This window comes from Acartia tonsa, chromosome 8 (genome assembly GCF_053477335.1).
Source record: "Acartia tonsa isolate MP-2025a chromosome 8, ASM5347733v1, whole genome shotgun sequence".
Lineage (NCBI taxonomy): Eukaryota > Metazoa > Arthropoda > Copepoda > Calanoida > Acartiidae > Acartia > Acartia tonsa.
Window position 1 is genome coordinate 23,280,120 of NC_137267.1, and position 24,010 is coordinate 23,304,129.

General features: G+C 30.1%; 1 protein-coding gene across 5 annotated transcripts in view; it reads right to left on the reverse strand.

Annotated features, from left to right (window-relative positions):
• Positions 1-24,010, reverse strand: part of PlexA (plexin A) — a 246,742-nt gene that overhangs the window by 153,416 nt on the left and 69,316 nt on the right. For all 5 annotated transcript variants that reach the window (XR_013881838.1, XM_080169604.1, XM_080169603.1 and 2 more), the window contains exons 5-6: positions 15,152-15,340; positions 7,046-7,135 (exon numbers count right to left, since the gene is read on the reverse strand). Coding sequence is in view for 4 of the 5 variants with exons in the window: in XM_080169604.1 (XP_080025730.1) it covers positions 7,046-7,135; positions 15,152-15,340 (279 nt within the window). In the remaining variant the exon portion in view is untranslated. The remainder of the gene's footprint in view (positions 1-7,045; positions 7,136-15,151; positions 15,341-24,010) is intronic.

Sequence of the window (24,010 nt, forward strand, 5' to 3'; positions counted from 1 at the left end):
TGCCATAAATTTTATAGGGAGGAAAAGTCATATACTGAATAAAATATCAACTTGACTAATGGAACCTTTGTATCTCAATTTAACTATTTTTTTTCTATTAGGGCTTTGCTGCTAATGGATGTTGTCATCCTTGTTTAAGGTTTGAATGTCCACTGCACAAACACCTGATATGCAGCAGTTTCTCATTCTAAACTTTACACGTGGAAGTAAAAAAAAACTTGAAAGCTCATCATCTATAAAACAGATGTTCCCTCAAAACGAAAAAAAACAGAAAGCGATGACTACATTTCTTAAAAATCTTTTCAAACTAATGTTCTTTACTAGAAAAAATAAATTTATTTTTTAATACTTTTAAAATAGTTTAATGCCTAAATTATTTTAAAATAGAAGAAAATAAACATAGTTTAGAAAATGTATTTCGAATAAAATACTAGAGGTATTATTTGCTTTAATTAACCTAATCGAGTCGTCAACAGAGGTAGTTAGTGAAAAATTAGAAACAGAAAAAACAGGTGTTTTGTATGAACAACCCAGCTGCCATTTTTTCATGTGGACGGATGTTGAATGTGCATATAAATTGCATACAAAATGACATATGGACGGGGGACCACACCTAACTTTTTAAAGTTGTTGTTGTAGAGATATTATAGGATTCAAAGTGTCCGTATGTCTTACTAAAACATGAAATTTTTAGAAGATTAAGGTGGTGGGGAAGTGTTTATTAAGAGATATAAGTTTTCCGGAATTGTAATGTAGGGAGTAGATTTGAAATCTGCATCAAATTTTAAGGATTTTTTATAAAATTCGTTTTTTGTATAATTCTTTATCTAAAAGCGGAAATACAAATTAAGTTAATTAATTTTGGCATCTGTGATTGGTGGATTTAAAAAATCTGCGCTCTGATTGAATGTCGTACATCATTCAACCAATTAGAGCGCAGGTAGTTTAAAATCCACCTATCCTATTGGTCAAAATTAATTAACTTAAAATGTATTTTCGCTTTTAGATAAAGAATTTTTCAAAAAACAAATTTTATAAAAAATCCTTAAAATTTGATGCAGATTTCAAATCTACTCCCTACATTACAATTCCGGAAAACTTATATATCTTAGTGTTTATCCCAGTTGTTATTTAAGATAAATATATAGAATTTTTTTTACTATTAATAAGGCTGTTCTTGCTATTTAAGTAGATTGTTTCATATATTTCAGTTACACTACTTGTGGTTGTTTACATCATGGCTTAAAAATAGCTTAAGAAGCATTCCAGAGTAATCATTAAGTATCAATCTATTATATAAAATATTAAGATTTTTTTTGTTTGTCTGTCCGTCAAGACCTCGCTAACTACTGAATTATTTTTAATCTTAGGAATCTTCACACAGATACCACGATAGTTTCAGACTAATTTAGGTCCTAAGATGGTTTTAGGCTATTTTCAGCAATCGCTAGTATATTATGCTGTAAAGGACAACCCTAATAATTTGATTTAAAAGTAAGAAAAAATATGAAAGTGCCTACTTTATCTTCTCATTAAATCTTTTTATATGCTCTGTGTTATTATTTGAAGAATATGATTAATAAGTTGATATAGAAACAAATCCAATTAAATTCCTTAGAACAGGGCTTATCCTCCCCTTTTAAAAAAAACAGCCTAAACCTCGCCCAAGACATAATTAAATAACCTTACTACTTTTAATAAATTTTAGGGATGATTAATATTAGACCTATGCAAGTTTTAGGCTATTTTTGAAAATTTTAATACAGTAAAAAATTGTCAGCCCTGTTTTCCATGGTTGACCACATTACTATGGCATACTTGGCTTTTTGTCACATTTTTCGCTAACAAACAATAGAGTTGTAAATATATAGAGTAACATTTTTTAGTACTTTTTACGTCTGTCTAAACAAGAATATAAATTTTTCAGCTAATATTGAAGATAAATGTCTATTATTTGGTGAAAATTTTATTGCATCTAGTCTGTAACTTACTATGTCCGTCCGGCCTTTAAAGAGAATATATTTTTATTTACTTTTAAGCTGTTATTTTACATATAGATCTTTTTTTACTAGTACCGATGTTACTCTATAGCTAGTATTTGTTTGTATGTCCGTATGACTCTAGATGACTATTAATCTCATAGCAAGTATATCTTGTAGAGTAAATCAAGTCCAAACTCACGAAATGCCAATCTTTTCAATGTTTTTTCTTCTTCTTACTCTAAATTAGTATTTCAACAAATATTCCAAAAAATGCGAATAGCAAATATAAACTATTGTATTAAGTTTTGTAGGATAAGATCTAAATCAATTGGGTTATCTTTTTTTAGGAAGATTCTCGTAGTGTGATGGATTTCGGCTATTTTACAACCCCGTCCTCCCCCGAATGTTTACAATGTTTTCATTTTAATAAGTAGTTCAAAAGACAATGGTTCATATATCAAAGTAAACAAGTCTATTAATTTATCAATCTTTCTAATATGATAAAAATGTAACTTGAATAAAGATCCTCTTCATGGAACTAACCCTTTTTTTGCTAACAGGTGAGACCACCGATCATTGGCATTTTTGTGTTTGGCCTGATTTGGTTAGTCTGCATATCATGTGGTGTACATTCACCTCCGCAAATATTTCACATTATCAAATTATAAGAACCCCAATTTCTTACATCTAAGCAAACTGTTCCTTTACTCCTTATCTTTTAATTTCAGGGTTCAAAAGGGATAAGACAATGGCCGATAAATCAATATACATCCCGAATAATAATACACAAAATTACCCCTTATTGGTTGAAACGTTTGAAATATTAACTTGATTAACCAACCAATCAAAATTCACTACATTCCCAAACTTGCTTAATTGACGAATAAGAAAACGTTATTGTAAAACTTTGGGGACTAGTTTAATTAACAGCTCATTGTCCCTCTCTCTTTAATAAGTAAATCTCTCTTTTATTATTTGCTAATGTGTTATACTGCGATTATAAAGAAAACAACTCAAATGTGATAATATGCAGAAGTGAAAACACACTTTATAATGTACTGTACGTATTATTACAATTATTAACCTTACATGTTTGAAATCATCATCAATTGTGGACATTTATGTTTTGCACATATCTTAACAGTTGCCATCGAGCTAATGAGTTTGAATTTTGGCTCGTAAAGATTATAAATGAGAATGCCTTGGCCAATAACAGGTTAACCGTCTAAAGTAAAAACTTCAGGACAGGCGTTGTTATATTAAAGGGCTATTTGTCTATAATAATTGGGGTTATTAGAACTAAATGAAATGTACATAAACATACTATCAACCATTGGTCATATCTTGAATTAAGGATTGATATTTTTTTGTCAATCATACTTAATTGAGGTTATAACAAGTATAGCAAATTCCATGATTGGATTGAATTATTTGGTTAAAAATTAATTTTGCTATCATACCCATGAATTAAAAAAGACCTCCACTTTTTTTATAATAAAATATGTTTCTAATTATTCGAAGCCTTGCCCATTAAATACTATCCCACTGGGGTTCTTTTTACGAATACTTAACCCATCCTAAAAAAAAGGTTGTTTTTGGTCCATATACAACATGAATAAAACAGCACCTTTTGGAGTATTCATCGTCTAGATATCTTAAACGTCCAATGTCCATTTAATTATCAAGTCCGAATAAATGTCCATCTATCTATCTATCGAATGAATAAATGCAAAGCAAACATATAATTTACATCATTACAAAACCAATTTCATCGGTGTTTTTATTATCCAGGGAAATTATTTCCCTTTTTATTAGTAAGAAAGGACATCAACATAGTAATGTTGATTTTTTAGTTGATTTTGATCCAATTGAGTTCACAATTTAGGGTAACTTCATTGGATGCTTTTAGTTTTTTTTATTCCCTCCTATCACTCTTCGAATAAAGAGCTCCTAGATTCTAGAGGCAAACAGTAACATATTATGCAGAGATACTTGAGGATTTGTATGTGTGAGCGTTTAATGGTCTATATAGGTAAACAGGAAAGAAAAGGAAAAAATGTAAGAACGTAAAATGTAATGATTAAAGCACTCACAAAAAACTGAAGCAAAAAATTACCATTCGTAATTTTGTGTCATTGAATGTTTAAATTACTTGAGGGAATTTTAAACAGCGAAGCTACTCTACAGGCCAGTCCTAGGATCTACCGCGACACGCTTACAAACAGGTGATATTTTGAATATCGAGTATAAGCTAGAAATATTATTATCATGTATTTAAGACTTTTAGACAAAGACCATACAATCAAAAAGAAAAAATAAGAAAATAAGAGACAATTTTCTACCTATGACCTCCATAGAAAGTAATTACAAAGTCGTTGCCAAATTTGGGGTCATGTTTGAAATCGGGTGAGACTACAATTCCGCATGTAACATTATCTAGTCATAACAACCGCATTTCTTTTATCATCCATTACAGAGATCTTAAAAGATAATGGAAGATAAATATGAGTAAATATAATACAAAATTAACCCTTCTGTATTTCGAAATTTTTAATTAAAAGTAGAACCTGCAAGTTTGAATTAAGTATCTAAAATTTATAAGCCTATGAACAAGAGAAAACTTTGGGTACAAGTACAATTAACAGTCCAATGTCTAACTCCTTGGCTTCAACATCAACCAAACTTATTGCTCAATATGTTTATTATGAATTTATACGGAAATGAAGACACCCCCATGAAATTGTTATCAAGAAACAAAAAGCTTAAAATCGTGACCCGTATTCAAATTAATTAAGCCTTACAACAAAAGGGATAGTTGTGGATTTTATTTTTAGTAGCGAAGCTACTTTATACTAGGGTATGTATAATGTATAGTATAAACGTCCAATGCAATGGTTAGAATACAGTTTCTACGCTGTCTGTATTCTTATGCAAGCAACAAGGCACACAAGCGCAGATTTTGTGAAAATGACCTAAAATTTTATTGCTGTTAATTTGCTAATTAAAAACAAATACATATATTATCTAATAATCATTTTTAAATCAAAATGTATTATTTTTCAACATGTCAGTATACAAAAGACTCGAATTATCTTAAAAATAAGTAATTAAACCCATAAAATCATTCAATGTTAAAGTGATACTGTCCCTTTCAATACTGGATAAGGCGCCAAATCCCGTCTCTCTAAATAAGGCCTCACAACTTACTTTTTGCCCGCATCCCAATCAAAATTATAAAAACTTAATTTTTACATTCAAAAACAAATATGTTCATAAATAGCGTAGCAACAACGAGCTGACACTATCCTATGATATAAAGTAATAAGCTTTTTTTGTCTGTAGCGTAGGATCTCGCTGCACCGATATTGTTCTTATTTACAGTGAAGCCTCTTATAGGCTCTGAGACGGTTTAGAGCTATTTTTTTAAAGTCAGGGTATGGATTTAGGCTATTTTTCTGCCCTTCTAATATAGAGCCCCTAGATGCTAGGGGCGCAGCTGCTAGTTTTAGATAAAGTATAGTAAATTTTTTTGGAATATTCATAGAGGGTAAGGAAAAAGACAATTACAATAATATATAAAAGTACTATAGGCAGAATTTTACAACAAAAAATTAATTTCAATTAATTCCTATTTTAAAAAATGCATATTTAGTTACGTTTCACGCTATAAACCTTAATTTTAAAAGTTAAAAGTTAATGATAAAAACCAGGAATCCTGTGCACGCACCACCAAACAATGAGTCCTGGGTTTGAGATCTAACTGTGCAATTAGTTAGTAACTATGCACGTATCAATTGTTTAGACCATATTAAGATAGAAACAAATAAATCATATTTTAACAATGGATTTAATAAACATATGGATATAGTAATGTCATAATTTGATAAGATGCAGCTTTGTAAAACTTTGTGAACTTTGTTTTGCAGTAATTTAAACTTCATTTAGACATTCAGGTGTTTTAGTTTTATCCCCCATTTAAACTAGGGTCATCAACATCCAGCTAAACTACAAGACTGAAGAGGGTCCACCGATATATTTCAACAGATAACTGAGAAGTATCAAAGACTTTTTCACTCAGAGAATTTATCAGTTTAAAACATTTTAAAAATCTAATACTTCTTATTTAGGATAAATAAAATTAGTGATATTCATCTTTAGTTGAGGTCTAAACTCCAACTAAAATACCTCACCGACCTATAGCATATAAAAGTTATGTCTAAATTCCATTTTTATGATGTTTAGTCCATATTGTAAATATATTCCTTATTTATAGACTAAATACATTGATCATCAGTAAGATAACAAAGCCAACTTGCAGTTTAAAGTAGATGTCAGGGAGAAGAGGATAATCATAAAGACTGCTATGCTCTTACGTTACAAGGCGTGTAAGAATCATCATTGTTGTTTGAGCTAATTTGAATTAAGGTCAGGTTCGAGTCTTTTAATTTTTATCATACACTTAAAAGTAGTAAGGTTATTTTTTTCTATTTGTTAGGATCTAACTAGAAACTGAACTGAATAGGAAATGGCCATAAGCTTATATCATTTGTAAATTCAATTGTTAGATGTTTTAATCTTTTTAAAAAATAATATGGACTATGCATAGGTATCATTTGTTACAATTACCAAGAAAAATTAAATATTCTTGATGTCCTTAACACATTAATTACACAAAAATTTCCTTTACAGTTTCCTAACTCCCTGATTTTTGGCATATTTTTAGACATAGAAATAATATTATTCTTAGAGCACTAATTAGTTTATATTCATAAAACTATGCATACACAGTAATTACAGATCTTTTTAAGATAATTTAATCATTTAACAGTTTTTTAAAACTTTTACCAAATAATAACATAAAAGATTATGTTATTCATTTAAATAAGCAGCACCGCCAAAAATACAGTTTTTTAAAGGAGTTGCTTTTTTTCAACAACGAATACCGTCATAATTCCAAAAGACTTACTAGGCCTATCAAACAACGCCATACAGCAAACTCACAATTTTTTAAGGTAACTATAAAGTTATACAACGACTAACCGTCAAAATTTGTAAAGGCTTACCTTTCCAACGTAGGCCGCTTGAACAAGAGTGTAATCTTCTCCAGTATCTGAGATACACTGCAGTGGTACTTCAGTGTAAGAATAGTAGTCCTAAAATAAAAGATAAATGTTAGTTTTCTATAAATAGTTATTAAATTAGTATGTAGCTTAAAATTTCGTTATACACTTTGGAACGCTTTCTAAAGGTCCTGGGATTATTCAAGGATGCTTTTTATTATATATATTATGCTGGTTTTATGCTACCTTTATACCCTAGTTTTACATAAAATAACTTAAAACTACTAATAGTAACCTTCCTGTAATATACAACAAGCCAATTTAAAGATCTTAATATTTTATAGGATAGGTTACAACAGAGTAAATTATTCTACACGGCTTAAAAGAACTGAGGGGAAAGAACTTAGGTTTGTAGATTGTCCTCTCTCTCTCTGAGAATACTTGCCCATGTTATTCTAATATTTCTTAAAATTTAAATTAAAATACCATTTTAGCTTACTAAATGGCAACTATGCCAAAAAATTTCGCAACCTTCCTACTTGTACTTTTTTTTGCATGAAGTGTTTTATTAATGTTCCAAAAATTTAAAAAAGGCAATGGTTATCTTTATCAGAAGAAAAACGTATACAATATTTCTAGGTATTGTCAGAAAATCTTTAAAAAACCAAGAGGCTAATTTTTTTTACATAAAATCTTTATATTTATTCTAATGATACTTATACAGATTTGTTTCGACATTAAGAAATGAATTAGAGCTATTGCTAGTTGGTTGCTTTTCATTTATGGTAAAAAGAATGATACTTTTTTATAGAGAAAAATTATCCAGTCCAAGCGAAAAACCAAGTAAAGCAGGACTAATGAAAAAGAGGCTGAAATGACCTGCGAATGCTTTTTTTCTCCCCTTTTATTTTGTTTAAGATTAGCGTGAATTAGAGTCATTCAGGGTAATTCCACAATCCTGACCTTACCCCTCCGGTAATGCAGTTTTTTTGTACTTAATCCTATATTTTTTGTAGCGCAGCTACTAAAAACTTAAAAATTGTCCAACTTTCTAAAATTCATATTTTCATGTTTTTATCCCTAATAGAGAAGTGAACCTTACTCTCATATTTTATTTTAATTTAATTTAATTTGAGCCTATTCAGGTCCAATACAGAAAATTTAGACCCATCGGACCAGAGTGGTTTCATGGATCTTCCTAGACACACATAAAAATATCCAGCTAATGTACATAAGTGAATATTTGTTGTGTAATTGATTTTTACAATCAATGGACATTTATGACCTTGTTTTTCTTTGAAGTTCATGACTTTTCTATCCTATGCAATTTATTTTGGAATTGTAAATTCTATTAACTTGGAACAATAGGCAATCTTTTTATTCATTTAAATTAAAAAGCGGCCGATTTTATACAAGTTTAAAACTTTTTTCGCATAAAAGCAGTTTTTTTGAAATACCACACAAAAATATGATTCAAAAGGAACATTTTTTTAAAGCATTCAAGTTAGTTTATTATAGTTCGTATTGAATCAAGGTTAAAATGGTGATTCTTATGAGGATTGGGCAATTTAAGTATTTTTCGAATATTCCATATAAAGAGGAGTTTCTGATCTTAGCAACATATATGTATTTAATCATCCTTGTTAAATTTCTAAATTCAGCATAAATAAAGCATAAAAAATAAATGTGTATATTAATGGTATAAAGCCTATAATGTTTCACCACTAATATATAATATTAAATATTATAAAATAGGGAGGACACTTCTTAACATCATAGACCAAGTAAATAAAGAAGGGACATAAAATATAATATAAATACTATATCTATATTCTATGGGATATGGAAGGGCAGGAAAATAGCCTAAAACCATACTCATACTTATTTATAAAATAGCTGAAAACCATCTCAGGACCTATTAGAAGCTTCATTGTAAAAGATATCCATATCGGTACTGCGGTTAGCGAGTCCCTTCGCTACAGACAAAAATCTTACTATTTTATATATTGGGATTATAAACTAATTAATAAGATCTCAGAAATGGTTCTACGTTTCTGAAAATGTTTTAACTGGTCATTAGACATTAAAAGTAAAAAATAATTTTCATACTGAAAAAGTAGTTGAGTTCAAGCAGATGTATTTTGCAATTCTTATATTAATGAATATTCTTAAAAATGTAGTCTATGAAAAGTGCCCTAATTTAATAAAAGGCCTTTAAAATTGGTAGAAAATGCCTTAAAACCATAAAACAATGGACGCGACGCATAAAATCTAAAAGCGAAGGCGGTCCCACCAAAAAATATGCAATTGGGATTTAAAAGCGTAGTGTATGATCTTTTCGTGAAGATTTTTCAGAATTTTTTTTTATGTGGGAATTTGGTTATGTGCATGTGGTGTGTGTGTGTATGTATGTGTGTGTGTGTGTGTGTGTGTGCAATAGTATTTTTAGTATTATCCTATCAAATTAACTTTACCCCTAAATCCTCCCTTTAGAAAACATGATAAAATCTGATTTAAAGAAGGTTGTCCCCTTTATGGCCTTTACCACTATTTTTTAAAGCGAAGCTTTTCTATAATTAGGGTCGGTCCGTCCGTCCGTACGTCTGTAACGGATAGCTTTTTTCGTTAATTTAAAAAATAATTTTCATACTGAAAAAGTAGTTGAGTTCAAGCAGATGTATTTTGCAATTCTTATATTAATGAATATTCTTAAAAATGTAGTCTATGAAAAGTGCCCTAATTTAATAAAAGGCCTTTAAAATTGGTAGAAAATGCCTTAAAACCATAAAACAATGGACGCGACGCATAAAATCTAAAAGCGAAGGCGGTCCCACCAAAAAATATGCAATTGGGATTTAAAAGCGTAGTGTATGATCTTTTCGTGAAGATTTTTCAGAATTTTTTTTTATGTGGGAATTTGGTTATGTGCATGTGGTGTGTGTGTGTATGTATGTGTGTGTGTGTGTGTGTGTGTGTGTGCAATAGTATTTTTAGTATTATCCTATCAAATTAACTTTACCCCTAAATCCTCCCTTTAGAAAACATGATAAAATCTGATTTAAAGAAGGTTGTCCCCTTTATGGCCTTTACCACTATTTTTTAAAGCGAAGCTTTTCTATAATTAGGGTCGGTCCGTCCGTCCGTACGTCTGTAACGGATAGCTTTTTTCGTTAATTTAGGCATGTTAGAATTGTCCTATCGATTTCAAACTTTGCATGGTGATTCCTGTAGTAGTTAGGTACGATTTAGAAAGCGTAGCAACTCTATAATCGTTACTTGAATGTTCGTACGTCCATTTTAAACATGTTGATTTTCAACTTTAAAAAAAAAAAATTTGTATCAAATAAAATTATCCGATTGATCTGATTTTTTAAATACTGATTCCTAGGACAACAAAGTACAATATTATAAGCGAAGCATCTCTATAATCAAGTCCTAAAAATGTAAGTTAACATTATCCTGTATCTAGCAGTTTTTCATCAAATTTACTTATAATTTTGCTTCGACTCTTAAATATTTATATTCTGATTATTCAGTTCTGACACTATACAAGTGTTAATGTCCGCTTGTCCTACCGTTTCAGTGCTTCGCTTTTATGGATGTTGTCATCCTTGTTTTTTCTGTGTCCGCGTACATTGGTACAATCCTGTTATATTAAGTAGTAACTTTTTTTTTTGTCTGAAGCTTAAGATTTCAATAATTTCTAAATCGATTAGGGTCTTTATTTCAGGCATGCTACCTTCCCCATTGAATAAATAACACCTTAAATGCTAATGGAGTGGCCGCTAAACAAGAAATAAATATATTCAATTCAATGTAAGTACATGTGATCGTTCAATGAAATGGGGGAGGGGTTGAGAACTTCTCAATGAGAAGGTCCATTTCAAAAATAAGGGAAAACCTCGTATTTTTGTGACAGTTAAATGATGAGAATTTGACATCAAGTTAATATTTTCAAAAATATACTTTCTCCAAGATTAACATTTACAATTTTTAGGGACATAGGGATATGGCAATTTGTGGAAAATTAATATTCATCCTTTTATTTTGAAGTAGTAAGGTTTTTTATCTTTAGCTTTAGATCTCAACTATTGAACCTCTTGTTTTTTTTCTATTTTAGGTAGGTAAGCTTCACACAGGTAAGGGTTTCATGCAAGTATTGGATCAACCGAAACAATCTGACACTAATACGGTTCTCAGGGTGTAAGGCAATGACATAGGATGAAAGTATTTTTTTGTAAATAGAAGAAAGCTTAATGACATACATGTCAGAACAAAATTACAAAAATTTAGTTTAGAATAAAAATTTCTGTGGTAAAGATATACTTCATACTGCTAAAAAAATATTATTGAATTTTTTCTCAAGAAAATTTCTCAAACATTGAATAACAATTTTTAACCCAATAAGCAGCCAATACAAAAAGAATTGCAAAATAAAATTTTTTTACGCTTGTATTGGGATGTTTCCTTCTGTCCGTCTGTCGATCCAAGTAGAAACAACGATCAATGTGATTGATAACTTAAGTACCGATAGCTAAGGAAAAATCTTTTGTTTAATAGGTTTTATATGACTAGTTTGTTGACTTTTGCTTTATTGCCTTTTTTGCCATCCTTTTGTACGAAATATCTCCCCTAAAACTCCATAAAAAAAACTCTTCATTTTGATTATAAAAATACATTTTTTCTCGGTTTAACAAGTTAATTATGATAAAATATTACATGAAATTAGACTTTGTCCATAATAAAAACATTGAAGTCAGGACAACCGACTTTAATAAAAAGTATATCCAATTATGAAAATGGGCTGGGAGGTTTTCGAACAAAAAATATACAATTTTTGTTTATAAATAGCGCAGCAATACCTGGCCCAAAATATTTCAGATCAAAAAGAAAGTAAACTGTAATTCACTAAGTATATTTGCGATAACTTTTATTTAATAGATTCTTCCAATTTTTAACCTTTACAAAACAGCCTGCTTTATTGCTTCAAGATCCATGTCAGATCTATATAGGAAATGAATGTCTATAAATGAGCAAGTTTTCCAAGGAATAAATGTTTAAAACTCATAGTGCTCCAATAATCCTCATTAAACTCTCATTGACCAAAGCGATAAGACCTTTATTCTATTTATTTATGGAATGAATAAAGTTTTTCAATCCATGTTGATATTTGAATTACATTGAAGTATTTAATCTTGATTTAATAAAAAAAAATATACGTTCATAATATAGAAAATCTAAGAAAACTCTGTTTTAAAAGAATTCGATTGTGGCGACACTTCCGTTGTGTTCAAATATTAAAACTAAAATTTTAATCATATTAACCCTTTGGTGATGGTCATGTAAATAAAAAATATAATTGAAGAGTTTTTTTTAAAAATCATTTAAAATATTAAATATTTACTTCTTTCTTTTAGATAGTAATGGCGAGGGAGGAAAATTGAAATAGATAAATAGATATGTACTTATAGAAAACTAGCCAATAGTGAGAAAGTTATATCGAGCCAACTCTAGTATAGTAAATATTTATGAAAACTAAATCTCATAAATGGCTGGTCCGATCGTTTCACAAATTTAAGGGAAGTCACTCATTAACCAAAGAAAGGTTTTAGGCTATAAAAAGGAGGCGAAAACACTAGCAAAAAACATATTTACTTTTATTTTCATATGAGCATACTCAAGTTTCTCAAGCATTCAAAATTATTACAAAATTGTTGAAAGAAAATTGCTTGACTTGGCTTAGAAGTCAATGCACTAAGAATGGTTCCAGTTTTGGGTTAAATAACACAAATTACACACAGACACATACACACCCATACACACACACACACACATCCATACACAAATCAATTCAAGAATTTTTACACGAATATTTGAAAAGTCGTAAAATATAGAAGAAATCAAAATATTTTTTTTGTAGCAAAGCGACTCTAAAATATGTGGATTGTCTGTCTTAATCATGATCGTCCAAGAGTTACATTAACATTTTACTTTACATTCCTTAGTTGAACATAGGAATATCTTTGGTATGTTTTAAATTCAAATAATAAACTTAATTTTTCCTTATAATAAATTTTTAATGCAATTTAAAAAGAACCTCTTTTCATTTGTTTTTATCTAATTTGTGCTATTAGGTAATAATCCACTGGGCTAGTCGACAAAGTATCTTATTCATTGCTTAACAACTTTGGGGACTTTTATTGAATTTTGATTGATTAGTTCATTAAGTTAAATGTCAAAATGTTTCAAACACTAATTGTAATGTACTGAAGAGTTAAACTTGTGTATCATCATAAGGGATAAACATCAATTTATCGGCCATTGTCTCATCCCTTTGGACAACAAACTCTATGATTTTATGGCTATGAATAGAAATAGATTTTTTTAAAGAGAAAGGTGTTCAGTAGTCCAAAAATGGGTTTGAGTGACAGAAATAAAACAAGCTGTATGAACAAGTATATAAGCCTAAGTATTGGAATGTCCTTTTTGAATACAAGGCACTAAATTCCAGGGACTGTTATTGTTTAATTACACAAATAAAATATATTCAATTCAGGGATAAGGGATTGGAGAATGTCGGTTATTCTATATAATTCTTGTTCTTGAAGTAAGAATAGCCTAATCTTTTCAAAACCGTGTAACAATAATGAACGATTTTTAAAGAGAAACAATTCTACATCAATCAAAATACAGTCTGAACGTTTATATTAAACACTAGCGGTGGTGCCCCTAGCATCTACGCAGAAAATAGCCTTAAACCATACTAAGACATCTAAAAATAAAATAGCTTAAAACAATTCTATGCCTTTCCTGAAAATTAGAACTTGATAGATTCAGTAGTTATTGACATATTAAGCTTCATACAAAAAAAATCACAGCTACACCTAAGTCACTGTTTACTTGACAATTGTTAATTTGGCTAGCCCATAAAAGGAGGTCCATGCGACCTTAAAACTAATTACAACATTAAACTTTCGACCGTTCATGAATAAATAAGAAAAATTAACTTAAGTTTTATTAAAATGATTATATTTTGTATAGATATAGGACCTTCTTTGTTTATTCAAAGATTTTTCGTATAAAGATTATTATGATGTTATTGACATGATTGACTTTTTCTTTTTACAGAAATAATAGAACTATTTTTTTTTTGAAAACGGAGACATTTAAAAAATTAAACCTGCATTAAATGTGCTAAATGTGACTATGTGCATTCACTTGCGCATATTATCACATCTGCAAAAATGTTTCATTGTCGCCACAAAATGCAAAGAACAAAAAAAATGGTTAGTCTAATGATTGAAAATTTCCCTTCAAGTGCATTGTCGGGCACAGAGCCACCCCTAAGTTATTTTAAATAACATTCCTAAATTAACAATAAAAGCTATTTGTTACGGACAGGGCTCGCCTCGAAAGTGGGGCAGGGCTCAGTGTTCAGTAGGTACTTATAGGGAAAGCACCATTACAAAATAAGATACTTGTGCGGCAGTGAATACACACTACATGTGGTAGTAATTAAATGTATTAATTCCACCTAATTAATTGACATTCGTTTAATGTGTGTCTTTTTCGCAAGTCATTTGAAATTAAGATATACGTGTCTAAACAAATAGCTAGGCTATAAAGTGCAGATTTTTAAATGAATTTAGAATTCTAAGTTACCTACATATTTAATAAAAATATTATATTTTTCCCTATTGATATGCGTTGGTCAGTCTGTATCATTTTTTTGCTTGTCTATCTAATATATCTGTCTGTTTGTCATCAAATTGGACTGGACTAGACTGTTTAGTATTGTTATTGAAAGCTTTGAATAGGTCTTCATTGGTTTTAGCCTATTTTTTTTAGAAATAAAAAATCAATTTAATTTAACTATTAGAGTAAAACAAAAGAACGGGAGGGGGTTAAGTAACTGTATGTCCCCTTCCCGAGGACTTTCAATTGGGTCCTTGAAGATCAGCCGATAACGTCGGAAATATTAACACTGCAAGTCACTACAAGACCTAGCAGACGAAAAAGGTCCCCAACAGGGAGACCCAGGTAGTAATCTGGTTACACATCTATACTATTATCTAACTAGAGGAGCACCCCACAGGGCTAAAAACCTACCTGATCATCATGGCAGACCCTGACAATCTTGCTGACATAGGGCGAGTGGCTGGTGCGCTTCATCTGCGTGGTCAGGAAGTACGAGAAGCCCTCGGAGGCGAAGCCGTACACATAGTTGATGGGGTAGCGCTCCCGGGCCAGCGAATTGACAAACATACGCGTTCCCGTTGTCACAGCCGTTTGGGCAATCTGAAAATTAATAGTATGTTAGAAGCTGCATATAAAATTAATAAACAGCAATAGTATAAATTGAGCATATTTTTAAAAATTGTTAGTGTGTGAATTAGATGATTATTTCATGTGTAGAGTAACTGCGTAGGGACTACTTTTTTACATGTCTTTTCATAGAATCTGAACGGTATATAATTCTACCTATTTTTACTTTGATATGGGGTTGGTCAATGCTTTAGAATTTGAATTATCTACATAACACCTTATTTAGGATTATTTATTCATTTTGTTAAAAATAAATGTAATTAATTGAAACAAGTTTATCATGAACCAAAATTCCCAATAACTCTTTAAATATGTTGATATGAAATAATCTAAATATTCTAAATTCTATAGAAATTGAGAGGCGACGAAGAAGCAAAATCTTGGTGGTACCCTCATTTCTACAATAAGCAAAAATATAGCTTCTGTATTTTTGACAATACAGATTATGTCAGTTTCGATATATATTTCAAATTTTTATGATACTTATTTAGGTATACATCCATTAAATTATAAAAACTTCCACAAATTGATGTTTTAATGTTTCCACCAGTAATTGTACAAAAGGGTCAATTTCAATAATCATAATTACATCCAATATATCGTCCATTGTCTTATCCACAGAAGTCAATGTAAAAAAAACTTATATGGGGTTCGAAATGACATAAACGACATAAAACGCGCAATAAAATTTAGGTGTAAACCCTTTCCATAACAAATTAAGAAGGATTATGACTTGATATTTTTTGTTAATTTTTGTGCAAATTAAAACATCTTGAAATAACTAAATGGTTTAAAAGTATGTAGAATTTCTGGTTCATTGCACAATAAGACAAAATATCAAAAGTTAAAAATTTTAATGTAATCTTTCTCAATTGATGGTTAATTAATCTTATTTTTCGAGCTCCGCTTTTAAGTATGTTTCCATTTTTGTTTATCATTAATTAACAGGTAAGCTTTATTCTGTTCCCAAATATCATTATTTTGTCCCTAAAATTATACTTTCTACCCCACAGTGGATGTAATGCTTAAAAATGCAGAGAACATAATATTTTTTTATTATCATGAGACAGTAAAAATAATATTTCAACATGTGTGTGTGTGTGTAGGGTTTTGTGTGTGTGTGTGTCTATGTATGTGTGAGTGTGTGTGTATTTAGTGCATATTAAATTTTTAAGCTTTAGAATATTAAATTTCTTCATCCTATCAAATAGTTCGAAATAAAAAAAAATTTAAAATGAAAATTTAGAAGATACGGTATAAAAATCAAATCATAAGTGTTCTGGTACAATATTTGGATCCGTTTTACTTCATATGCAACATCACTTAATGTGATTAAAGTCTTAACATACAAAACTAAGAACTTTTACTTTTGATTTTTAGAGGCAAAGTTTCTTTCTTTGGATGCTCTAGCCCATGAAAAGTTATTCTTCGCTTATAAATATAATTTCTAAAAGAATACTAGGTAATCAATTTAGTGCGAACTTCGATTTTTGAAAGATTAAATGTAAAATTAACGTTCTTAAGATGAAGAATCCCTTTTTACTGGTACCTATAAAGATGTCTTTCTTTGCATAAAAAGCCTAGGACCAAGCAAATACTTAGGTTGTATAAAAGGCCACAAATCAACTTTCATCTAGACATTTTGGACAAAACAGTTTTCTTAAGATGAAAAATCCCTTCTTGCAAGAGCCAAAGAAAATGTCTTCCTTTGCATAAAAAGCAAAGGCCCAAGCAAATAGTTGTATAAAAGGCCACTCATCATCCCAACACAAGATTTATGGCTGGGCTAACAAGAGTCCTTGCTGCAGGATTCTGACAAATATTCGAACCTTTTAAGCTCACGCTGCGTCTTATTAGGCAAGATCTTATTAAATCCTAGGATGAAAATTCGAGTAATTTAAACGGATTCGAAAAGTAAAAATCAAAGTATGATCATTGATTAATCCAAATAGAAAAAAATATTTCAAATTGGAGGAGTTTGTCCAGTGTCCACTAATTCTAATGCTAAGACTGACAATCAACAATAGGAACTTTCAAACAAAGGTTGGGCAATTAAAGGGTTGGTGGTCTACAATATTAAAGATGATTAGGCAATAGAGAAACAAGTGGCATGATACTCGCGTCATAATTGAAGTTGAAACAATAAATATAAAAAGCACAACCCTAGCTCTAAATGTACATAGTTAATTTTTTAAAGACGAGGTGTTGTGAAAAATGAGGATGTAATGTCTTGTAGGTAATCACATAATAACTTTACTAAAATATAGTGCACTTTCTTTTCTGAAGGCTTGTCATTAGAATTTACATAATTCTTTTGATACTTATCTTCCCTCATTTAATGTGAAGCCTATGACAAAACATATAATAAATCTATTATGTCCGACCTAGCATCAGTTAATACTAATCTAACGCTGTTTGGTAAAGACACGAACCATTAATTAAATTTCAGTAACTACTAGTAAATTGATCTGTAATATGTTTGGGAATAGACGAGATAATAATATACTTGATGATTTTAACAAGAAAAATCATATCCATAGCAAAATTTAGAAGAATGTATCAATAAGAACGAAAGATTCTTTCCCAAAATAAGCTAAAACTGCAATAAAGACTAATATCAAATGAAAAGATGCTCAACCCCAAACATCTACGGCCTCTGTATTCTAAGAAGTAAGACTAGGGCAGAAAAATAGCCTAAAGCCAAACCAGGGATTTGATCGAAAAATAAAATTTCCCAAAACAATCCCAAGGCCTATGAGAAGCTAAGAGTAGTTATTAAAATCTTAAGCTTAAGACAAAATATAACATACCTATAGAATTTTATTGAATCAAAACCTAAAAATTAGACTTTTCATTCCATAATGCCAATCAAAACGAACATAAAGAAATAAATTAAAGAGAAGCTGCGCTGCCGAAAAAGGGTTGTTAATGAATTCAGGGTCAGAAAAGTGAGGAAAATAAATCGTCGTTTTTTTTTCGTTGTGCCTTCAATTCCCCGATTGTTTATTATACGCAATTCGTTCAATATCCGCAAAAAGATACAATAGCAATTATAATAGAGGGCGTAACTGATGATAATGGTGAATCATAGGAAAAGGACAATATTTAGTTGCTGTTTAAATAATTTGATATTCTGATTATTTTATTATGAAATAAATTTTGCGGAAGTGGTGTAACACCATTTTTTCAGCACCAGGGTTAATTGAAAATTTAAACATCTCTAAAAAGTCGTCATTAGCCATGAAATATTGGTGTCGCGGTTTCGAATCCTTTTCAGATTGCGAAGTTTTTCCTTAATTACACGAGTACGTATGTTTGTTTTGATGGAAAAGTGATTTTCGCGACTGCTATTAAAATTGCAAGATTTTTTTTATTTATTTTCCTAACAAAACTAACATGGTACCTCAAAAGCTATTTCAGAGATTATAATTGGCGATATGACTACTTACAAAAGGCCTTACTTCATTCTTTATATAAATAAATAATTCACTGCAACTTACACTGTAATAAATTACAATCTAGCCTTCTTTAAATAAAAATGATTTATTTTAATCTTAGTGAGCGTATAAACGTTTTCAAATAGGGAAACATTTTTTAAACATGGACAATTATGTCTAAAAGTATTTCATGAAGTAATGTTTGTCTGAAGCTAAAGATGTATTAAAATGTGATTCTAATAATCTGTACTTTTCAAGGAAGCTATATAAATGTCTTGGTTGTTTTAGGCTATTCTCCTCTCCTGTGCCCTTTTTAAGAGGCTAATGGCGAAGCAACAATTACAATAAAGATTATTACTTGATATTATATTTAGAAAATGTAATCAAATACAACAAATAGTCTAGCAAGAGCAGTACTGTTGTAAGCTTTTTTACCATGTACTGGTCTGTATATAAAAGTTAGGTCAGTGATAAAGTGATAGTTCATTAGTACAGGCGTTGGTAGAAAAGTTGGAACCTAATTTTAAAGCAGCCGTGCTACTTAAAATATTTGTTTTTCTGTAATCTTATTACTATCTGGGCTGATTTTTGTGTCTTTATTATGATTGCTTATGAGTCTGTTGACATTTTTATGTTCTTAATAAATCTTGAGGTCCTTTTTTGAGTTTAGAAGCTGCTATATAACTCGAGTAGGTTTGAATGTCCAAAGTTCAATTTCACTTATATTTACCTATCAAATTTGATTAAGTATTATAGCTGAGCAATTAATAATTCTGTACTTAATTTAACCTTAATTCATTGCTGCGCATCTAGTGGACATATAGGCTTTATAGACTTAAGTTTTTTATAATTTTTATGGGCTTTAGTTAAAAAAAAGAAGCCAGGCCGTTCTTTAAAAGTTACTCTAATTATATAGTTGCTGTGCAATCAAAAATTAAATAATATTAAATTCTGCAATACTAACTTGGGAAGGTTAAGGCATAAAAACCATGAGATAAATAATTCCCTTAGTTAAAACTTTAATGGCTTGAAATTCGATTAAAACTTTTAAATGGTTGTTTCACCCCCCTACCCCTATTCTAGCCCCATTTTAACCCCATATATTATATATTTTTTATCAGGGATAAGACAATGATTAAATTTAACCCCTAATTCAATTTTCTGAAATTTTGGTGTTGTGAGATGTAGATTGATTTTAGCGTCATTGTTACCCTTTCTTCATGGTTTTAACAGGTCTTATTCAAAGTAGGTATCTTCCCTGAAGAGTAGAGCCCAATCGGTTAAGTGGTTACCGAGATTTTGAGCTTCGGACAGACAGACACGTTCTACCTTGTATTATAGATGTCATGAAGCAAATTTACAGACAGACAATCAAACATCATACTTACAAATTTTGCATGTATGTAAACTGTTTCCTATGATGGGGAGTTTTTATCTGCAGTGTACTGCCTCAATTTATTATGGCTATGTTTGTGTGTGTGTGTGTGTGTGTGTGTGTGTGTGTGTGTGTGTGTGTGTGTGTGTGTGTGTATGTGTGTGAGTATGTGTGTCTATGATTTGTTTGTATATGTGTGTGTGTGTTTGTGTGTGTGTATGTGTGTGAGTATGTGTGTCTATGATTTGTTTGTATATGTGTGTGTGTGTGTGTGTGTGTGAGTGTGTGTGTTTGTTTATTTGTCTGTCTTATTTCTTGTTTAGGTCTGTATATATATACTTTGAATTGGAATGGAAGCGATGGAAAGAAAAATAGCTTAAAACCACCTCAAGCTTAACTATAATGGAGATCTCAATCAGTTCAATATTTATGGAAATATTAAGCTTCAGACAAAAAAAACTTACTACTTTTCATCCCGTAGTTTTTGTTGCGCCCCAAACGTTAAGGAGCTCTGTATTAAAAGAGGGAATGAGAGTGCAACAAAAAAGTGGTTCGCGAGATTTTAAAGGACAATCAAACAAAAATTTGTACAACGACAACTTCAATTTTAAGTTCCTCATTTTTCCTTTGAGTGTATATTTTTGTAATAGATGAGTATTGCAATCCTAATTTAATGCTTTCTGATTTCTAACAAGCTAAAACCGATTATGGTTAATAAAATGTAATTAGCACAATGACTTAGTTTTAGTTATCCTTAAATATTTTCTTTTTAATAGTAGCAAAAATGTTCAAGTTTAGCTAGAATAGTTTTTTATCGCAACGTATTACAGACAGCTTTCCACGGAAAGTAAAATTACAATTCCCTGTTTCTTAACAAAACAAGTATGAGTTTTATGATTTTTATTCTATTATTCGAAGAAAATTGTCTATATTACAAAAGGATACATGGATTTTAGCATGGTTCAGAACAGATTCTACTAATTCTACTAATATTGATAGGATTCGAAGCCATACTAGAAAATGGTTTATTAGCATTTTCAAATATTAACTAATCTAAGGGTGTGTACAAAATTATTGCTGTAATTTATTTCCAATTAACCTTTTTTTGTCTATTTTTTGATTAATTAAATTGAAAAAACTGATATATTGCACCTAAATAAAAAACTTTAATGAATTAGGTAAAACTTACTTGTTTTTGTCTTTTATACCAGTTACATATTAAATATTTGTTTTCTCTGTTATACTTTTTTTTATATTAGCAGGTAATTAAAAAACCTAATTTATTGGACAATAAAAAAACAAGCATGATTTCATTTAGTCTCAAAAACATCAAAACGCCCACACAATAATACGGGTGGTAATTTTATTCTGAAAATCTATTTTCTGATTGCAAATGGGTTTAAAATCTCTTTAAGGCAAACACAAAGCTTTCCCGAAAATTTAAATCTAAAGAATTATCTAAATCTATATAATTTAAAGAAAACTTGTCTAAATTCCAAATTACAGAAACCAAGTTATTATTTGCACAACAGACTTGTTAAAATACCAAATATACAAAGATTATATCTAAACAAGGATAACAGCACCCAAAAGAAGCAAAGCAATAAATCAAATTAAGTGACAAACGGGTAGAATTGCTGTATTCTTTTCAAATTTCAGATATGATAAGCTTACAATATGTTTAAAAATATGTTAATGTTCAAAATTTTAAAAAAGCGTTGTTATTCTATAATTGCTCATAATTGTATGTCCAAGTTGTACTTTTTATTGAGCTTAGCTTTCATGGATATTTTCACTCTTGTAATTATTTGTCCATTCTCAAGATTAAATCACGTGATTAAAATGTACAAAGAAATATGAAAGTAATCATCTAATGCCAATAATATAACTTGTTTTCGTTTCTTTATATTTATTCCATCTGTATTGCTACTTTATAATTCGCTCTGTCCGTCTGTGCAGTCAATGAAAATGATTGACCGACTTATATCTAAGACATTAAGACATGACGCTAAAGTTTTTAGTGAAGATTCCTATAACTTATGCGCATCCAATCCATTTATTGGTCCATCATGCTATACAATTCTATAATATAATATCCATTTTTATGAGGCCTAGGTTCGAGCCCTTCTCAAAACACGCATTTCAAAATTTAAATTGCCCTTTGCTATACTTAATTAAAAGCATCATGTACTTGCTTTAAAACTTATTTATATGATTGCCTAAACAAATATAGAAAATGTTAAACTCTTCTTTAAAATCAGAATCAAGGGATAGATAATTTACAAATCATTGTTGTTAAGTATAAATCGAATAAAGATTAGAAACTGCTATTATGTCAGGTTGCTCATGTTTAGTATTAACGGAAAAAAATTAATTCAATGGCAGGCATTTTTTAATCTTTTTATTTTACGAATGTGTTTTACTTGGTTTACTTTAATTTTGAAGTAAAAAGAGTAACTTTCAGTTAGAAATTTGGGCTTATCTATTAAGCCCTGACAAAATATATAAGCTTGCACACGGCAAGACATTTACACAGACGATTAATGTCACATTCTATGCTTTTCAGAGGAAGGGACAGGGTTTCTGAAGAAAAAGATAGTTTCTATCTAAAAGCAATTTCAATCAAAGAAGAAGTTTCTGACCTTCAAAGAGACAAAATATCAAGGTTTTTTTTACAACTTTTGTTTAAAACTAGTGATGATATAAGCATTTTTGGTGATCTGTTAATGGTTAACTTGACGGTTCTAGGAATCATACAATTAGTTTTTCTTAAAATGACATACACTTTACCTTTGCTATTTAGGTAAAAAAATATTAATCTTCAGAATAAAAACCCTGTCCCTATATTGCTTAAGTATCTTCTTCAATCTTCACACATAAACATTTCAAGGACGAATCTTCATTTATGGGTTCTATGGTTTTCATAGAGGGGGTTGCAAAATAATCCGCAAAAAGTATTGCAAAAAATCCGCCAAATCTTAATAGTTCTAAATGATCCTATAAAGTAGTAAGTAAGCTTTTTTTTGTTTGTAGCGAAGGATCTCGCTAACTGCTGATCCGATTTAGTTCTCCTTTTTGATGAAACTTTTATAGGTCCAGGAAAGGAATTAACTATTTTTGGGGATGGTAGGTATCTTCACCCTCCCAAGAAAAAATTACCCCTTCCCCCCCATTTATCTTTATAAAACTCAAATTAAAAAAATTGGGGGGGGGGGGTAGACTTTTCCTGCTCCTACATTAAGTACCCTTAGAGGCTTCTAGGGCGTAGCCAATAGTTTTATAAATGATTCTAAAAATATGGAAAATAATTTGCTAATTAAACTATTTAAGACATTGCAAAAACACCTATTTCAACCCATTGAAAGTAAAAGTATTACCAAATACAAAATAATATATTGATGTCTATACAATTTTTGAATACATATGTATGCATAGGTTGTAAAGAGATATACTTCCAAGGATAAAAAAAATGGACGACTAATCCAAAATTCTTCCTTTAGTAGCTTACAATATCTATGTTTTTTTGGGATATCGCCCAGAAGTTAGCCTTATTTAACCTAACCTAAAACTAGCCTTATAAATACAATGCACTATACAACATGTGAGATTATTACAGTGTTAATCAAAGGCTTAATTTAGCACAGATTAGGATATGTATGTTTCAACAATAAAACTAAATGGAAACAGCAATATGAAATATACGAAACAATCAACCTATTTTACCATTTAGTTTTTATAACATAAAAAAAACATGTTACTTTAGACTGTAAATTATACTGGTACGTTTATTAGGCCTTTCTGGCAAAAAATCATAAAAACTAAATTGGTCTA